The sequence below is a fragment of the Dermacentor albipictus genome, chromosome 9 (genome assembly GCF_038994185.2).
Source record: "Dermacentor albipictus isolate Rhodes 1998 colony chromosome 9, USDA_Dalb.pri_finalv2, whole genome shotgun sequence".
NCBI lineage: Eukaryota > Metazoa > Arthropoda > Arachnida > Ixodida > Ixodidae > Dermacentor > Dermacentor albipictus.
The window spans coordinates 64159466-64179135 of NC_091829.1; the positions used below are offsets into that span (position 1 = coordinate 64159466).

At 47.1% G+C, this 19670-nt stretch overlaps 1 protein-coding gene across 4 annotated transcripts in view; it reads right to left on the reverse strand.

The window, feature by feature from the left end:
• Positions 1 to 4253: 4253 nt before the first annotated feature.
• Positions 4254 to 19670, reverse strand: part of LOC135921838 (uncharacterized) — a 32678-nt gene continuing 17261 nt past the window's right edge. For 3 of the 4 annotated variants that reach the window (XM_065456209.1, XM_065456211.1, XM_065456210.1), the window contains 7 exons: positions 19004 to 19144; positions 16495 to 16697; positions 12973 to 13049; positions 11578 to 11668; positions 10001 to 10159; positions 9127 to 9243; positions 4254 to 4619 (listed from right to left, as the gene is read on the reverse strand). In XM_065456209.1, coding sequence (XP_065312281.1) covers positions 4476 to 4619; positions 9127 to 9243; positions 10001 to 10159; positions 11578 to 11668; positions 12973 to 13049; positions 16495 to 16697; positions 19004 to 19144 — 932 coding nt within the window. In that variant the 3' untranslated portion in view covers positions 4254 to 4475. The remainder of the gene's footprint in view (positions 4620 to 9126; positions 9244 to 10000; positions 10160 to 11577; positions 11669 to 12972; positions 13050 to 16494; positions 16698 to 19003; positions 19145 to 19670) is intronic. The other variant, XM_065456212.1, reaches the window with a different exon arrangement.

Below are 19670 nucleotides of genomic sequence, written 5' to 3' on the forward strand. Positions count from 1 at the left end.
CACCTAGCCATGCACCTGTGCCAGGAAGCGATCGACGAGGAACGCGGTGCAACAGTCGAGGAGAATGCGGAATCACTGGACCACGAGCAACTCGAAGACCTAGCGTCTGAAACCCAGATATGTGTGTCTACTTGTAGGGAACCTGACGGCGCCTCCATGGCCGAAGCGCAAAGAAAGGCGGTTTGCAATTCAACTGGCAACGGCCCTCACGTTTGCGGCCAATGCGGGACGACCTTCAGCCGCCTGCATCACTTCCGCAGGCACCTAGCCATGCACCTGTGCCAGGAAGCGATCGACGAGGAACGCGGTGCAACAGTCGAGGAGAATGCGGAATCACTGGACCACCAGCAACTCCAAGACCTAGCGTCTGAAACCCAGATATGTGTGTCTACTTCTAGGGAACCTGACGGCGCCTCCATGGCCGAAGCGCAAAGAAACGCGGTTTTCAATTCAACTGGCAACGGCCCTCACGTTTGCGGCCAATGCGGGACGACCTTCAGCCGCCTGCATTACTTCCGCAGGCACCTAGCCATGCACCTGTGCCAGGAAGCAATCGACGAGGAACGCGGTGCAACAGTCGAGGAGAATGCGGAATCACTGGACCACCAGCAACTCCAACACCTAGCGTCTGAAACCCAGATATGTGTGTCTACTTGTAGGGAACCTGACGGCGCCTCCATGGCCGAAGCGCAAAGAAACGCGGTTTGCAATTCAACTGGCAACGACCCTCACGTTTGCGGCCAATGCGGGACGACCTTCAGCCGCCTGCATCACTTCCGCAGGCACCTAGCCATGCACCTGTGCCAGGAAGCGATCGACGAGGAATGCGGTGCAACAGTCGAGGAGAATGCGCAACCACTGGACCACCAGAAACTCCAAGACCTAGCGTCTGAAACCAAGATATGTGTGTCTACTTGTAGGGAACCTGACGGCGCCTCCATGGCCGAAGTGGAAAGAAACGCGGTTTGCAATTCAACTGGCAACGGCCCTCACGTTTGCGGCCAATGCGGGACGACCTTCAGCCATCTGCATCACTTCCGCAGGCACCTAGCCATGCACCTGTGCCAGGAAGCGATCGACGAGGAACGCGGCGCAACAGTCGAGGAGAATGCGGAACCACTGGACCACCAGCAACTCCAAGACCTAGCGTCTGAAACCCAGATATGTGTGTCTACTTGTAGGGAACCTGACGGCGCCTCCATGGCCGAAGCGCAAAGAAACGCGATTTGCAATTCAACTGGCAACGGCCCTCACGTTTGCGGCCAATGCGGGACGACCTTCAGCCGCCTGCATCACTTCCGCAGGCACCTAGCCATGCACCTGTGCCAGGAAGCGATCGACGAGGAACGCGGTGCAACAGTCGAGGAGAATGCGGAATCACTGGACCACCAGCAACTCAAAGACCTAGCGTCTGAAACCCAGATATGTGTGTCTACTTGTAGGGAACCTGACGGCGCCTCCATGGCCGAAGAGCAAAGAAACGCGGTTTGCAATTCAACTGGCAACGGCTCTCACGTTTGCGGCCAATGCGGGACGACCTTCAGCCGCCTGCATCACTTCCGCAGGCACCTAGCCATGCACCTGTGCCAGGAAGCGATCGACGAGGAACGCGGTGCAACAGTCGAGGAGAATGCGGAATCACTGGACCACCAGCAACTCCAAGACCTAGCGTCTGAAACCCAGATATGTGTGTCTACTTGTAGGGAACCTGACGGCGCCTCCATGGCCGAAGCGCAAAGAAACGCGGTTTTCAATTCAACTGGCAACGGCCCTCACGTTTGCGGCCAATGCGGGACGACCTTCAGCCGCCTGCATTACTTCCGCAGGCACCTAGCCATGCACCTGTGCCAGGAAGCGATCGACGAGGAACGCGGTGCAACAGTCGAGGAGAATGCGGAATCACTGGACCACCAGCAACTCCAAGACCTAGCGTCTGAAACCCAGATATGTGTGTCTACTTGTAGGGAACCTGACGGCGCCTCCATGGCCGAAGCGCAAAGAAACGCGGTTTGCAATTCAACTGGCAACGGCCCTCACGTTTGCGGCCAATGCGGGACGACCTTCAGCCAGCTGCATCACTTCCGCAGGCACCTAGCCATGCACCTGTGCCAGGAAGCGATCGACGAGGAACGCGGTGCAACAGTCGAGGAGAATGCGGAATCACTGGACCACCAGCAACTCCAAGACCTAGCGTCTGAAACCCAGATATGTGTGTCTACTTCTAGGGAACCTCACGGCGCCTCCATGGCCGAAGCGCAAAGAAACGCGGTTTTCAATTCAACTGGCAACGGCCCTCACGTTTTCGGCCAATGCGGGACGACCTTCAGCCGCCTGCATTACTTCCGCAGGCACCTAGCCATGCACCTGTGCCAGGAAGCAATCGACGAGGAACGCGGTGCAACAGTCGAGGAGAATGCGGAATCACTGGACCACCAGCAACTCCAAGACCTAGCGTCTGAAACCCAGATATGTGTGTCTACTTGTAGGGAACCTGACGGCGCCTCCATGGCCGAAGCGCAAAGAAACGCGGTTTGCAATTCAACTGGCAACGGCCCTCACGTTTGCGGCCAATGCGGGACGACCTTCAGCCGCCTGCATCACTTCCGCAGGCACCTAGCCATGCACCTGTGCCAGGAAGCGATCGATGAGGAATGCGGTGCAACAGTCGAGGAGAATGCGCAACCACTGGACCACCAGCAACTCCAAGACCTAGCGTCTGAAACCCAGATATGTGTGTCTACTTGTAGGGAACCTGACGGCGCCTCCATGGCCGAAGTGCAAAAAAAACACGGTTCGCAATTCAATTGGCAACGGCCCTCACGTTTGCGGCCAATGCGGGACGACCTTCAGCCAGCTGCATCACTTCCGCAGGCACCTAGCCATGCACCTGTGCCAGGAAGCGATCGACGAGGAACGCGGTGCAACAGTCGAGGAGAATGCGGAATCACTGGACCACCAGCAACTCCAAGACCTAGCGTCTGAAACCCAGATATGTGTGTCTACTTGTAGTGAACCTGACGGCGCCTCCATGGCCGAAGTCCAAAGCAACGCGGTTTACAATTCAACTGGCAACGGCCCTCACGTTTGCGGCCAATGCGGGACGACCTTCAGCCGCCTGCATCACTTCCGCAGGCACCTAGCCATGCACCTGTGCTAGGAAGCGATCGACGAGGAACGCGGTGCAACAGTCGAGGAGAATGCGGAATCACTGGACCACCAGCAACTCCAAGACCTAGCGTCTGAAACCCAGATATGTGTGTCTACTTGTAGGGAACCTGACGGCGCCTCCATGGCCGAAGTGCAAAGAAACGCGGTTCGCAATTCAACTGGCAACGGCCCTCACGTTTGCGGCCAATGCGGGACGACCTTCAGCCGCCTGCATCACTTCCGCAGGCACCTAGCCATGCACCTGTGCCAGGAAGCGATCGACGAGGAATGCGGTGCAACAGTCGAGGAGAATGCGGAACCACTGGACCACCAGCAACTCCAAGACCTAGCGTCTGAAACCCAGATATGTGTGTCTACTTGTAGGGAACCTGACGGCGCCTCCATGGCCGAAGTGCAAAGAAAGGCGATTTGCAATTCAACTGGCAACGGCCCTCACGTTTGCGCCCAATGCGGGACGACCTTCAGCCGCCTGCATCACTTCCGCAGGCACCTAGCCATGCACCTGTGCCAGGAAGCGATCGGCGAGGAATGCGGTGTGCACGTGAGGCTCAACCAGCATCATTCTGTTCGTCTCCTCATAAATGAACAAACAACAACAATGTAATATCGCTTACTTCGAGAAAGCGTATATGTGCAGAGATATATACACCGCAGAAGTCACTTTCACGGAACAGCTACGTGGCTGAAGAGGTGGCATCACATCAGCAGCCGTAGAAAATGACGAGCCGTTAAGTTGTGCTTTTCAATGCTCAAAAATGAAAATTTCTGCAGAGAGCGTTATGAGCAAATCACTTCGTAATATCGCAAACAGAATATTGTTGGCTTACAGCAGTATCGAACACGACACTGTAAGATCGCATCGTTATATCACTGCGAAAGTTTTCTTAAAGCATTTGAAAGCAACGTGGCGGAGTTGGCGCATATTCTTCGCGCACAGCCTCTTTGGTAGATCGGAGAAGACTAATGCAGAAAAACAATCGAAATGACACGACTACACAACGTTGCCTCAATGCAAGCAGTGTGGGTGTGCTGCCTTACAAGCATCTCACCTTCAGAAAAAAAGAAAAAAAAACAGTGACACCACAGCCTTTTCAATGCTGAGTTTTGAGCCGAAACGAAACAGTGAGAGCTTGGAGCATTTCACACTCGCGTAACAAAGATATGAATATTTCCGCGTACGACGTTATGCTTTCGAGGGCGGTCTGAAAATTAAAATGAAGTCAGTAATTTACGCCACGCCATCTCCAACAAATGACGCCGTGTGGGCACACAAGAGGTTCTCGAAGCGAATGGCTCCATCTGCGGAGTCATCCTCTCAAGGACTGCCACAAAACTTTGCGCGCCGTCTTCAGCAGCTTAAAGTTCGTGTCGTCACAAGTGCACGTGTGTCGGTCGTAGAAGATGTCGTCCAGGAGTAGGCAAGCGTTCGGCAACTTGCCGATCCTCGTAACCTATAGGAAACGTTGCAAGAAGAATGGAACGATACAAAATCGTGTCCGAATATAGCGTGCAAAACGAGTCGCTAAATATCACGATTCCACCAATACATTTACGACGACCCAAACACCTCCGCCATCGTATTATAACACGATAGCGCGAAGCAGTGGCAGCATACACGGACTGTCGCTGCTCGCGTCACTCCCCCCTTGGCTAGGATAGTGTTAACTGTAGTCTAGCTAGCGGTACTAAACTATCTAGCTGGTCTAGTAATGCCTACCCTAGGTCATAGAGTTTCTCACTATAACACCTAGAGGGTAATCTGGCGCCACCGTCTATGGGAGTTTCTTAAGGGGGCACCGTGCCGTCATGGGAATGACGGTATATGTAACTGCAAGGCTCGTGTTGGCTGGTGTTGTAAGGAGCTTCGTCTAGAACGTGGATATGGCTACGCAAATAACACACTTTCAAAGTAAAATCTTCATAAAATGTTTCGATTCACGCATATTACATCCTTACTCAACCACAACGCATGACCATGCGAAGAAAAGCAAGAACAGACGACCAACTGTTTCAAAGCGAGCGCGAGCCTTGTCGTCTGTCCTCCAACTTTAGCGGCCCGCTGATACTTTGTACGTAACATGTAGTCGTACACACAATAACAAGTTCTCATAGGTAAACAAAACATGTTTTCGCGTAATAATAAAGCTAAAACAGCTTTTTACGTGCAGCTTTAGTAGAAAATTATTCATTGTGACAGACGTAACGGTACTTTCCAAGCGCGTCTTCAAGGTGTCCTGTCTCTACGAGAACGATGCCAATCCGAAGTCACAATATACCGGCATTCCCATGCATACCACAGCGCAGCAGCGCCAGATTTCCGTCTAGGTAATGTAGTGAGAAACTCTATGCCCTGGGTTTAGTGTTTAGGATACAAACGAAGCGGTTGTCAAGGTATAACCGCATCCTCGAATTTAAGCCTATCTCCGATTTTCACACATTACGTTTTAAACAGAAGCATTTAGATAGATCCTTCTGAATACGATAACGTTAGGTGCTAAAGAGAGATGTGGTGCAGTAGTGTCCGAACCATAGTGACCTTACGGGAGTTAAGTGCGCATGACAATGCAGAGACATGGAATAGCCAAACATTGTCCTTTTAGCTTCGAACGTTCATGTAGCATCCTAAATCTACATGGTTTAATCTATTTTGTTGAAAGCTTATTACACGGAAATGAATATTTTCATCTTTAACAAAAATCATTACTACATATTTTCCCAAACTCTGCAGAAGAAAAATACTTTTGAATGTAAAAAAAGATAAACGTTTGCATGCACAACCATGCAAACGCCCACAATTAGCACGGTAATCGGCACAGACCTGAGACAATTTAATGATTCCCTAGAAATTGCACGGCAGAGTGAATGAGCATGGCTCTCCTCAGACCACGAGGGAAGCACAACATATTGGCCCTTCGAAGAGGATAAAGAATGCGCTATGTCTTTTCTGAAAGCATTCGTGCCAAGTTGAAGCCAACCAAAAACGAAATACCGAAACTGAACGACTACAGAGCCAAATTTCTCGGCCGTAACCTCTCTTGAAAAACCATGCGCTGAAGAGTGTTACCACTCCAGCCCACGGCTGCACCCCATGGTTCTACAAGTGAAGACCACTCATCGCCACTGCTCCGCTGCTGTAAGTGCGCAACTGCGGCTGGCTGATCCATTCGGGCTGCAGGAGAATTTCCGCACATTGTCGTCTGCACATTGTCGTATGCCTGGTTTCCCTCCGCGATATAGTGCTGGGCTTCTGGCTACGCGTAGTTAACGTCGCCGTGAAATTTACACTACTCACGCGTTAGTTGCAATTCTTGAGCTTGCTTAACAAAAGAAAGAACATGTAGTGCTATACTTCGCAAATTCAAAAATGGGGAATGCAGCATAGTTAAAGAACAGTAGTTTCCCATTGCAACCAAGAGCATATTTTGCAGGCTAACCAAGCTTAATTTTGCATTTTTATTTATTAGGTGCAATGCGCCAGCGGAAACTGGGAGGCTCGGAATCTCTTTAAGACGAATTGGACGCTATAAAGAAATCTCAAATATTTCGGTTGGCTTGCTTCCAAGGAACACTTTTGGTCACCATAATCGAATGTTGTATGGCCTTTACGACTTCATGTTGCATGCTGGTCTAAGTGGTTCACAGCTGTTTGGCGTGACTGAACGACAAATGGCGTGAACAAGCCACACGAACGAAAATAGCTTCCTTCGCGTTGAAGTTTAACGGGAGCAGGCAGTTTCATTTTCTGTGAGGAAGCCGCCCTGCTATAAAATGTGAGACTATCCGCCTAGAATAAATTTTCGTTGCGAGTGACCCCGTTTTCTGTAGTGTGGTTTCTTCAGTTTTCAGTGTCTTGAAAAAGATAGGTCCACTTGTCGAAACATTGGCGGCCCGCTTTTACCTTGTTCTCTTTTTATTACTCTTCAGTTTTGTTATTTACTCGAGAGTCCCATTCCTTTTGCTCCTTTGGTATGAAGCCTGCGCCAACAGCCCGGATACAGTCCTTGAACAGTACTTCCCTTCCTGTTAGTCGCCCATGGGCCGACATTGTTGCACAGTTACATGGGTTTTTCTTTCTTCTGAGAAGGGGGGGGGGGGCAGTGGAGTAAAGAAGGATACCATTTTGGCCTGGAACCCAGCAAAGGCAAATTACCTTACCGTGATTTTCAGTTTTTCGCAGCATACTGAATTCGCCGCCTGAAAAGGCATGCAGCCCCTTCCTCAAACTTCAGCGCATATGAGAAACCGGCATAATAGTTGGGAAGAAAGGGAAGCTGGCTTTATAATATTCTACAGTATGGCAAAAAAAAATTGCAAACGCAATGCAACAAAAACGCACTTTCTTCCCACCGAAGCAGTTCACTAAGTCAAGAAACAACTAGCAGTCAGTTAGCAACCTCTCTCACCTTTATGACGTCCGATCCAGAGGGTATAAATATTACATAAACAATACAACTAGCTTTATCGTGCAGGGTATGTGTGCACCTTAAATCTATCTTAAACCATTAACAATGCTAACTCACCCCCTATCCCACCACTCAACCCTCACCCCTCTTACCAGCGCTCTTTACCAACCTAATATTCCACTACATGCTTACTTCTGCCGGCGGTTTCCCATCGATCTCACCCAATCCTGTCTCGCGCAGCTAGGCAATGACAATATCAAAACAAAAGCTGCAAACTAGGGGCTGTATTATAACAAAAATCTCTCTTTCTTGTAGCGTCGGCATGTGGTACCTGCAATGAAACTGGTGTCACCCATGACGCTAGCTTTCCCAGACGCCAGATGGCTACCCGGGCACTGCCCCTCCTCTGCAGCACAAGCTCATTTGCGTCATTATGGAGCCACACGAATTTCCAACAGCGTCCCAGAAGTTCAATCACAACGCGAGTATCTTGCCAGTACTGTCACTAATTCACCCTTCGCGCTAAATTGTCAACTTTTTTTTATTCATACGAAGCTATCCTCACGATCCTAGTCCACTTAACTACTTGGCTTAGGTATACACATACTCAAGCGCAACATTTATAGGCTAACTTCTAATCAAAAATGTTTTTTTTTGTCTTGTTCGTCTGTGGAGCATAAAGTGTCTTTCGCGTAATAACTCTCAAACTAAACCCAACACCAAGCTTGTTCAAGTGCACAGTTGTCTCCGTAACGTTATCTCTATCCTGGCTAAACAAGAAATATCTCAGGCGGAAACCGCAGATTTTTCGGCAAGCTGCATTTTTTTTTAAATCTCCAATTAGACCTTCTTGATCCACTTTTAAACATTTATGAAAGCACGTACAGAACACTAACGATTAGATTGTCTCCCTGCCCAGATATTTCACTAGTGGCACACGTAATGAAGAATTACCCAGGCATCTGTGCAGTCACTGAATATAGTATCCAGGATGTTCACCCTCACTTGATCTATATTCACTAGGTGACATCTATATGACTGCTGGCAGTTGTACTGGATCGAACTCCTTTCCGTTATTTATGAACGTGTACGGAGGTTTTTTTATATTCCTGGCATTTTTCCCTATGACTCGATGGACGAGGAGCATGTACGTGTTTTAATAATGGTCCTCTTTTTCTAAAGCACTCCTGCTTGCCTTAACTGTTCTGTTTTTCAATTATTTCTCTTTCAATGCAGTTTTCTTTAAATTGAACTGACAATTACTGTAGCGGCTTGTGCTTAGCAGCCCAGGGAACCGAAATCTAAGCTCAGAGGCCACGTGGAGTTGCTTACTACTTAGTTGACCTATAGTGATGCATCATCATGTTTAGCTGTACAACGTTTAACGAGGAAATCGGACACACAAGACCAGACGCCGACTTCCTTTCAACCTCTTTCCTGTCGGTCTGCATTCCTTCATTAACACAGCCATTAGAAATACTTGAGGGGTCACTCGGCTCAAGTTCCAACCAAAAAAGCTATACATATCACGCTGCTTGCATGAGGCTCAGCGTACCTTGCTTTTAAAATCTTCGGGCTCCTCAAATACAAAGAGCGCGTTCATTTTATCGTTCCGCACATAGTGGGACAGACTGGACGAAGACTTGACAGCGTCCTTCCGGTCGTAGTCATCCTGGAACAGAATTGGGGGCAGTGATAGGAAGACTCGCTTGTGAGCAGCGTTAACACGCGTTTGTAGTTTATACGAAGTTCTTGCGTAACATTTCCCCAAGCAACGTAAAAAAAAAAATAAGAAGACCCCCCGAAGTTATGAGCTCACTTCCGCGAGTCATTCGAAATTGTGAACGCCGAAGACGCTGTGCTCGCACACAGTCTCCTCCGCAGCACACGCAAAAACACTTTGTGTAACACAGAATGGCAGGTCTCGCCATACAAAAGCCAGGGGGGGCACTATTTCACAAGCTCGCCGTGAAAGCATTCGAGAGCCAGTCCAAGATGTCAAGGTTAGTGTTTGGTCGAAGGAAAAAGAAACAGATTCAAGGTTATAGGGGATTAGGGATACTAAGGGGACGGTACCGCCAAAATCTGCAATATAAATTTACATAAAACCGGCAACAGAAAATGAGGAAAATTTGCTATCTGCCAAACGAGCTTTCATTCCAATGAAAAATTTATCTACATCTAAGGAGATAATCCACCCACAAACGCTTAAAAAAAATTACGAGAACGTTTATGGTAAATGCAAATAAAAATCAGTACGACGATAATCGCGCATTTTGTCTTGTCAAACAAAACCCCTAGATCTGAGATACAGTCCGCCGAAAATGACCACCCGTTGGCCCCAGGTACGCGGCCAATCGGGCGTTCACGCAGAAACCGAGAATGCTCTTCGTCCGTAGTCTTACCGTACTTCCCAGGAATCCACTTACCGAACAATACGCGGCCTTCGCGAAGTCGGAAGCGTCGTCCCCATAGCTATGCGCCCCGCTGTACTGCACGGCAGCCAAGCTCAGGGCGATGCAGTGGTTGCCAGATGCCGCTAGCTTGGCGCCCTGCACCGCTGCCTGGTAGGCTTGGACGCCGCTCTCCTGCACACAACCACCGTATGCGTGGTATCGCTGGCCGTAACGACACATTTACTTGGTGCGCTCCAAGCTGGTTACGATTGCCTAAAGGAAAACAGATGGCTACAACGTCGCCGTGCCGCTAAAAATGAAGAAACGAAGAAAAATGCGCCAATTTTCGGCATTGCTTGAAAACGGGCCGTACACATAGCTATTACAAAAACTCACAAGTGAAGTGATCGGTGGCGCTTGCACTGTCTTTAATCTTTCTCTCTCTTTTTAATACATTCCGACCATAAGAAGACAAGCTACTACGTCTGGACCAAATGCCTATTCATTCGACATAAGCTGCTGGCGAAATAAATGGCAATACTCCTGTTTAGGAATAAAAATTAAAGGTACAAGAGAAACCATGAAGACGTCTTTCACTCACCAATCATGTGACCAACGCGTGCGCCGCCGACCCCAATTTTGATGACCTAAAATGAAGTTTCTTTCTTAGGACGTTCATAGCCGGACAATTAGTTGTTGCATGTTGCATAACCGGACAATTAGTCCTTTATTGCTTTGTGATGGTTCATTGGCCACATGAGATGGTTACACGTGGATGTTTGTCTTGCTGTAACAGTCACCTGTCTGTGATCGTTCTTTTGAAGCACTCGCACCTTTGCTCGAATAAATTTCTTTTTGTTAAGCGTCTGAGCACAGCGCCCGTGTCATTATTTCACTGCTTGTGTCCTCGTCTCCTCTGTACATTAGTTACAATGAATTCATTCAGACTTGCCCGACTTGCACTAATTCTGCCCTTGGGATTTGTTTTCGCCGCCGTACACACATATGGAGGTTGCACTCAGAGGGTTAACAGGCGCTTAACATTGCCCCATCTTTAACGCCTGCTGCGCTAAGTTGTGGAAATCAAATTCAGCTGTGCCAAAAGCACACGGGACAATGGAGTCCGCCACTGGGTTTCTTTGTATACCGAAAGTGCACGTGGATCGTGACCCCAAGGCCGAGGAAAATGGAATAAAAAGATATCTACATTCGTCGCGGCCTTGTGTTGAAATCGCAAACCGGACTCTTAGATCCTGAAACGCGGGTACGTTTTAAAGAGAATAACTTACTAAAGTTCATAGTAGGGCTGCTTGGCTTTCGACCCGCAAGGCGAACATCGTTGATACGCCACTTATTGTGCCGTTAAGGGTAAGTCAGTGGTTTACATGCCGTGAAGCAGTTAGCGAATACATCAGTTGCCCCAACTGCGGGCTCCATTCGTGTCTCTTGTTAGTTCTCATCGTATTGCACGCCTCAATACCCTTCTAGTCGCGTGACAACTATCTCGACACCACGTATGTTACTAAGGCGAACAACGAAGATGGCGGGGCACAAATAAAAAAAAAAAAGACAGAATATGACAGCCATGTCATTTATGCTTCGATGCTCACAATGTCTGCGGTCGGCTGCAGAGACACTGCCTTGAAGGGTCCCGGTGGCGTAGGATGTCTGTATACTCGCAGAGAAGCGATATGGAAGTCTCTGTCAGGAAAAAGAAAGACAGATTTGTGCGGCCTTGCAGGATACCGGCACGATTTCTTGGGTGGCGGCACCTGCTGTTTAGGCTATACCTTACTGTCAATATCGAAATCTGGTCAATCTGAGGTTTTAGCCCAGGGTCCTCAATTCAGCACTAAGGATGCAGGCCGGGATTTCAGCGAAGCCTGATCCCTCAGCGCCACAGTGTGAACGACGTGAACTTTTGTACCCCGAATACCCGTGGCTGATTTTGTAGCCTGAAGGTTAATCAAATTGGCCCGCTCACACAACGCACGCAGGTCCTTTAAAAGTGTTATGGAGCGCGTCTCCGCAACTATATTTACATATAAGGCATGCGGTTATGCATTGTATGGATAGCGATCTTGTTACGCCGCCTTATTCACGGCGAGTATATTTATCCCAGAACGAGGCCTAAGAAGATTTTGCGTAGGCCGGTTCCAATTAGAAAGCAGGGGACTTGCCCTTCGGCTAACTCGTGATTTACGAAAATCACCGCCAGCGCCTCGGCAGGAGACCTATACATTGAAGATGAGGAGATAACTTCAAACGACAGCACACAATATCGCATTACTTATTGAACACTCCTGTACTACTTTATTAACTTTGCCGCTTGCTGCGATTCCCGAATTCAAGCTGCGTGGTAGTGAACTGGGCTCCATCGAGCAAAAGTATTGATTATACAGCCTTGGAGAACAGCAAAATAGTTCCGGCATACCTGCGTTGGAAGTGGCAAATGTGCGCAGGCACACAGTTTCAGGAATTCGGAAGATAGCTGCCTCGCACATTACCGAATAAAACTGTGCCTTTCAGCAGCACATCTCCCTACAGCCTCCTCCAAATGTCAGATGATTTAATGAGGCTATGAAGCACTAAACGAAATCCAGGCGGTTCCAGCTAAGCGCCAGCTCTCAAATAACGCACAGCGACAAAACAGAAGTGCACCTTCTGCATCGCTACAACTTGAACATCTATTTATATATTCCAATACGTTGAATACACTGTGGCTTACAGGTGTAGCTAAAGAAACTAAAGCATGAAGCATGTAGCAGTTTTAACAGCCTTTGTAGTGGGCCGCTTAAAACGAGGAATTTAAGCTAGGCTTATGAAGTGAGTAGGCTGAGCTTTTGTCGCAGTAGCCACATTTCGAAAGCGTTACGAGAAGGTGTAGTACCAGAGAGATTATCGCTTAGTTCGACATCATATTTTCTTCGACTACTCTCACTGAACCACTCTTCGCAAAAGAAGCATGTCGTAAGCGATGCTAAAAAAAACTGATGATTGCTCACTTCATTACGTTGATCTTGACGCTGTCGAATACGCCGTGAATAATATATTGTTCGCTGTCCGCGAGCTTCCGAAGGTCCTGAAACATGACCGGAAACAGGATAAGGTGCAAATATATTCTTTCCCTTCCTAACAGAAGCGCAAGTTTGTGTAGAAGAGTACAGTTGTATTGTCCAAGCCCGTTAAGTAATCTTGTACAAACATAACTGCCATTTTCAAAAACAAATTCCATGCTATATCTTGAAACTAACGAATTTTCATACAGGATCCGCCATGTTAGAATGGGATAATTGGACATGGAATATATGGCATATGTGGCGTTTCAGATAAAGAGAGCAATTTTATCTTAAAGCCTATAAACCTTATACCTTAAACGTGACACAACTTTCTCAACTTGAGGAAATAAGGGGCACCTTAGGGTGATGTATAGGAAGAACTTCAAGAACATCAATTTGTTACGGCCTTTTTGAAAAAAAATACAGTGCATTCCTCCACTGATATGATTGCAGAATTTATTGCTATTAGCAACCTATCTTACCAGAAAAGCTTTACCTCGGGCCCAGCTGCGATGCAGCCTATTCAAATGCATGCACAATGCAGAAACCCTTATCTGAGATAACCACTGGGCCAATCTTAACAAAACGTCTTGCATTTGGGAGAGAATATTCAAATCTGGTGATTGCTGGAAGCGAAATTTTCATTTGGGGCCCGAATGTTTTGAAAGGAGCTTTCAAAAATTTGCAAGTTCGATAAAAATGGAATCGCGAAGTTTACAATTTCGCAGCTGGGCATTGAGAACCAGATGTTGTAGTTCTGCTAACTGGATCCGTTAGAGCATACAAAGCGGACAAACTGTTCACGAATTTACATCTCACGTGAATTTGTTAAATTGTTCGCAAAGGTTTTACAAAAGTCCTACTCACATGTAAGCGGCGTACTTGAGCCATATATAGTGCATCAATTTTGTCCGCTTTAGTTGTACCATTAGATATAGTGTACAGGAATGTGATATCCCTTGTCATTGCCGAGTTACAGAGTTGTAAACTTCATAGTTTCGTTTTCTGAAGATACGCCACTTTCAACATTACGTATCAAAGTAATGACTGCCTAAATCAACAATTCGCAACCCACAGGCACTAGATTTTAACTTTTTACTTTAAATGCAACAAACCTCATCAAATTTGATGCAGTGGTCGCCGAGAAAAACGATTTCTCCTTTCCGATGTATTTAGATAGGAGCCGCCAGCAAAAGCTTCTTAAGGTTGGCGAGTAATTGTTGATACGTTTTATGCGATGATTATTGTGAAGTGGCGTGCTTAGTTGACACATACCCGCTGACCTAAGTTGACATCAAAGAGGTTTATTGCAGAGCGCCACGTACCAATCGGCACACAGCCAGTGACCCAGGTTGGAATCAAAACCGCTAGCTCAAAAGCACCACATATCCGGTTCGAAGCCCCGCCCCGGATGCCGCGTTCAAACGGCGGATGGACGCGAAAACCTTTTTTTACACACCCTACAGACCTCCACCGCAGGGCTGTATATATTGTATATAGCGTTGATCCAAAGTTGTGTACCCAGTTGCTCAAGTTTGTTCGGAGGTTGCTGCTGAACCAGTTTCGGCCATCACAGCAGTCCTGGTGCTATCGATTGGACCACTGACTACCTAGCGACCCAGGTTGCCAGGAAAGAGGTCTGGCGCGGACACACCACATGCTGAGTGAAGTTCCCAATAATTGCTAATAGAGATCAACTATCTTGTTTATGCTCAATAAAAAAACAGGGCAGGTTAGAGGTTAATTGTTTAGGCAAAGTAAAATGTCTACGAGATATCAGTTTGTGCAGTAAATTACGGACGTAAACTGCGTGGTTCGGGGCATTAATAGGCTATTTACTAACGGCTCTGAATTCAGCCTGCTGTCCTCACAGAACTGTAAATGTCACAGAGACTAATGTTGCTGAAAATGGTGGCAACACTATATCCAACGTGTACGCGAAGTTAATTGTATTTTTGCATAAATTAGGGCCTTCCTAAAAGAATGTCAACGAATGCCTGAAAGCTTGAGTGTGTCATTATTCGCGATGTTTACCACCATATCAGGAAAATTATACATGACGCAAAGATAACATTCACTGGTCATGTCGGCCATATTAAGGCTTGCATGCGGGTTTTGGTTTTATTAGGAGTTCTGGCAAATTTTGCTCGATACTTGTATGGAACCTCTCCGAAAGGGTTTTAAGTGTTGATGTCAGGTAGGAAGCGGAGCAATGCGTGGGAAAACTGTTTCTAGCTTAATAATAAATATCTAGAATATTTACGGAACCCCTCCAATTATCTCTGTCTTGGTGTGCTACACGACACAGTTTCTTTGTCCTTAGTAAGCTAGGTGAGTCAGCAGCGTGTTCAGTGGGGCTGGTTGGTTCATCTTCATAATCAAAACAGGAACAGAACAACACAGGACAGAGCTCTCTGTCCTGTGCTCTTTACTCGCTCGTCCCTTGTTGCGCTGTTCCTGTTTCTATTCCAAAGGCGAGTCACCTTTTTTTTCTGTATCTCGTGGACTCAAGACGCAGGTTATCGGCGACCGGAAAGGCAAAATGCACGGCATGTTGGCCATTGTGGCTCGAAATTTAACCCGCTGTTTTAAAAGAACAAGAACCCACAGAGATAGCAGTTGATAAAAAGGGGGGGGGGACATTGTTTGATGTGTATACAAAATTTTTAAAAAACGTGAAGGCAAAATATGACTTTGGTTGAAAAATCGTGAAGTGTGGGAAAGAGTTATATGGGGGCAACGTTTGAAACAGTTACACCCGGGGTGGCGTTTTAAGTTTTTCCGTTTATCCGCAGGCAAAGGAAATTACCACTGCAACTCCTAAAGAGAGCTAAATAAATTCGGGGGTTTTCATTGGCGGAGCCAGGGCACTATAACGAAGCGCCCCCTAGTGGGAGACTTCGGAACAACTTTGACCACTTGTAGCTCTATAGAGTCCAACTAAATTTTGACTGCTCGAGCGTTCTTTAGTCCGCCCCCTTTTCAAAAGTGATCGCCAGGATCGAAGACACGACTTCAAACACTACAGCGGAACGCCTTAGCCAGTAGGCTACCGATGGTATTTGCACTCGAAAGAAACAGCTTCACGTTACAAGGCCACACAAGCATAGCTTCTTTTTTCTTTGTTTTTACAGCCCGCATTGTAACACGTTTAACGCGGAGAGGAAACCATCCTATAGGTTTACCAAAAAAGAGTACGCCTTATCCACTGAGCCATAACCACGGGTAGTCAACACACAAAATTTCATTTATCTTGTGGCTGCTCGAGGACGTATTACGCGCAACTTAGGCATTAATTACACACGACAAAAAAGGATAATTGCTCTATTAGTTTGTACGCAATACCTGCTGCCATCACGGATTATGGGTACAAGCTATACGCATTACAAGTCCAGGGCCCCTCCAATACCCTACACGCTCAGCCACTTTCGTTGCCGCTCTTTGTTTCGTCACCGCACAAGCACGCACCTTGATGAGGTGCAGCGAGGGCTCGCTCCCGCTGAAGTATCGGATGTCGAGGCCGTCAATCGTCCCACCGGCGATCGAGAGGAAGGCATTGTTCACGACGTCCATGCTGAGAGAGTTAATCACCGCCAATTCGAAGGACAACAGCTTTGTCACAGTGCCGTAGGTCCTCTTGAGATTCTTGAATTTTTCGAAGCCACTTTCCGCTGAAATTTGGAGGAGATCGAATGCTTTCGTTGAACCATAGGGCTGCTGCTCGGGTCCAGATGGCACACAAAAGAAAGGGGCGGGGGAAGGGGGAGAAATTGTTGCAACCAGGAATGTGATTCATATTTAAAACAGCGCCAAAAAACACGGACAAGGGAGGACACAGAACGAGCGCTGTCCTGTGTCCTCCCTTGTCCTGTGCCCGTCCTGTGTCCTCCCTTGTCCGTGTTTTTTTGGCGCTACTATAAATATGAATTATCCGTACCAATTAGCTCGCACCCAAACGCTTCTGAGTCCAGCGCTCGTCCTGTATCTTCTCTTGTCCGTGTTTTTTTTTGGCGCTGTTTTAAGTATGAATGATCCGTATCAACTAGCTCGCACCCAAACCCTTCTGAGGAATAAGATGACAGTTACGTCGGGTTTTCCGACGCGAAATCTATACTGCGGCTTTCTTGCGCCAACCGCAAAGTCCAAAAGGCTTTTTACAATAACAATTTTTAATACAATGCAATTTTTACAATGCTATTTTAACACAATAACGCTCAATTTAAATTTCAGGTACAGCCCTGTCGCAGAAGTACAGGGACTATTCCCCGTCTTTCCAGTTTGCATTGTTCGCCGCTGTGGTACGCGTCCTTCGTGAGGCTCAGGACAATCAAGATGTGTGGAAGGCGAGTTAAAGAGAATCCGTTTGATTCTCCAGAACGCAAGAAGGACATATCAAATCAGTTTTATCTGAACATTTCAACTCCTGCCTTCGCCGACAGCAACTACAGTGCGGTAGCTAGCTGGGAGAGTCTTTACATCTGCATTATTATTACATACAGTGCGCAATAATAAAAAGAACGAAGAAGAATGACGAAACAAGCGCGCTGACTCACGACTAAAACTTTATTGCATTTAACAGCCATTTAATATAGAAAAACTCGCCACATGCGTACACACGCGCACCATACATTCCCTCAACCAAAAGCGAAACAAGGCGAGCGCTAAGGCAAGACGTGCGATAATTTTAACGATTACACGCTTCTAAAAAAAATTTATCCTTGTTGTGTAGTGCGAGTGATGTCTGGCTTACGCACCTGTCACCACGTTTATTGGTTCGGCAGGGCTCTGAAACGAGGTGGGCCTTTTCATTTTTGTTTGTCCTGATTACACGTGTGCGAACAAAAACGGGCTTGCAAACTGCTAAAATGCTTAAAAAAGCCGAGAAAGAGCAAGCGATGGAAATCGAAGGGGATGGCAAAAGACCAGCAGTTATTCCTTACGTATATACACAGGTTCGCACATGGCCTCAAAAAACGTCGCGAACCGTTATGGCGTTGGAGATGCTTTTCCTTGTCCGAAGAAATTTTCTGTGCCAGGCTGGGCAATCACGACCACAAACGTCAGATTCGGTGGGGCACAGTTCACGTAAGGTAAAGCGTAGACCTATACATTCAGGGCATGCCGCAACAATGTTGTGTACAAGAGTCTCCTGTCACGCGGATCTTGTTTCATCGGACAAACGGGCAGGTGTACAAAGAAAAGGTTGAAAGAACATTCCCCGAGATTTAAAAAAAAACGCAGGCCTGTCACTTTTGGCCACCCATTGCGCAGCTTGCAGTTGCAAGCCCATTGCGTAAACTGGACAAAAAAAAAAAAGAAACGAGAAGGCCCGCCTCATTTCAGAGGCCTACCTTATCAATAAATGTGGTGAAAGGTGCGTAAGCCAGGCATCACTCGCACTACTCAAAGAAAATTTTTTCTTTACAAGCACCTAATCGTTAAAATTACCGGACTTCTCGGTTTAACGCTCGCCTTTCTTGTTTCGCTTTTGATTGAGGGAATGTATGGTGCTCGAGTGTACGCATGTGCGAGTTTTCCTATTTATATGGCAGTTTCAACGCAATAAACTTTCAGTCGTGAGTTAGAGCTCGCGTTTAGTCCTTCCTCGTCCTTGTTATTAATGCGCGCTGGAAGTATTAACGGTACAGTAACTACAGCAGCAGAAAGGTGACTTGGGTACAAGTAACGAGCGTCACCTGACGATTACATTTATTTTGAAATTCGACAATTTTAATGATTTCGATGAGTTTTATGTTAGACGCCAGTATCATCATAAGGCAAAAGAAAAAAGTCAGGCCTATTCATACTGCCATGGCATCACAAGAATCTGACTCTCACAAGGATTCATAACAACAGCTTCCTTTCATGGTAGGCTAAACTTTTCTTCGGTGGCCATACGAATGTTTATCTTTTTTCTTTGAAGGCGAACGAAAACGAACACTGTCATCTTTTCTTCCCACTGGTAATTAGGTCTCACCGCCGTCCACTGGCTTCGCTTTGCTGCCAGGCACCACGATAGCCGACAGGAATACAAGATGCGAACAAAGAAGCTCGGGGATCCGCAGCGACCTCTCTAGCCCATCCAAGGAACATATCAGCGGTGGTTGCTCGTTGTTGGCTACAAAGACAAACAGTGCGCCAATGACTCGGCGCCGATACCTTAACATTTCGAAAACCTATCCTAGCCATTAGTGTTAAATATGTTACGAGATAGTTAAATAGGAAAAGAAAAAGCACAGGCAGGTGCTCTAAGTTTAAGTAAACTATTCCCATCTCGCTTTGCAGCCCTTCGCAGAGTGCTTGTTGGCAAAATCGATACTAATCAGAACGAAAAACCAAAGGAAAATGTAGAGGTTATTTTATAGGCGAGAAAAATTTTAGGCACCATTGCATACATTTAACACGAAAGCAGTGCTACGCTAGGGCAGCCGCTCCACCATTGCAGCTGAACAAGCAGCTGGGGCTGATGGCTTGGTAGATAAATTGATCGCCGTCTTCAAGCGATGAAACTAAAGTAGAAGTAGACAGAATGCCAGGTGACCGGACACAATAAGTGCTAAATATATCGATCGACAAGCAGCTGGTAAAACAATCCAGCATTCTCAGTAAATTCACGAGTAATAATAACAAAACTTTGCCGAACT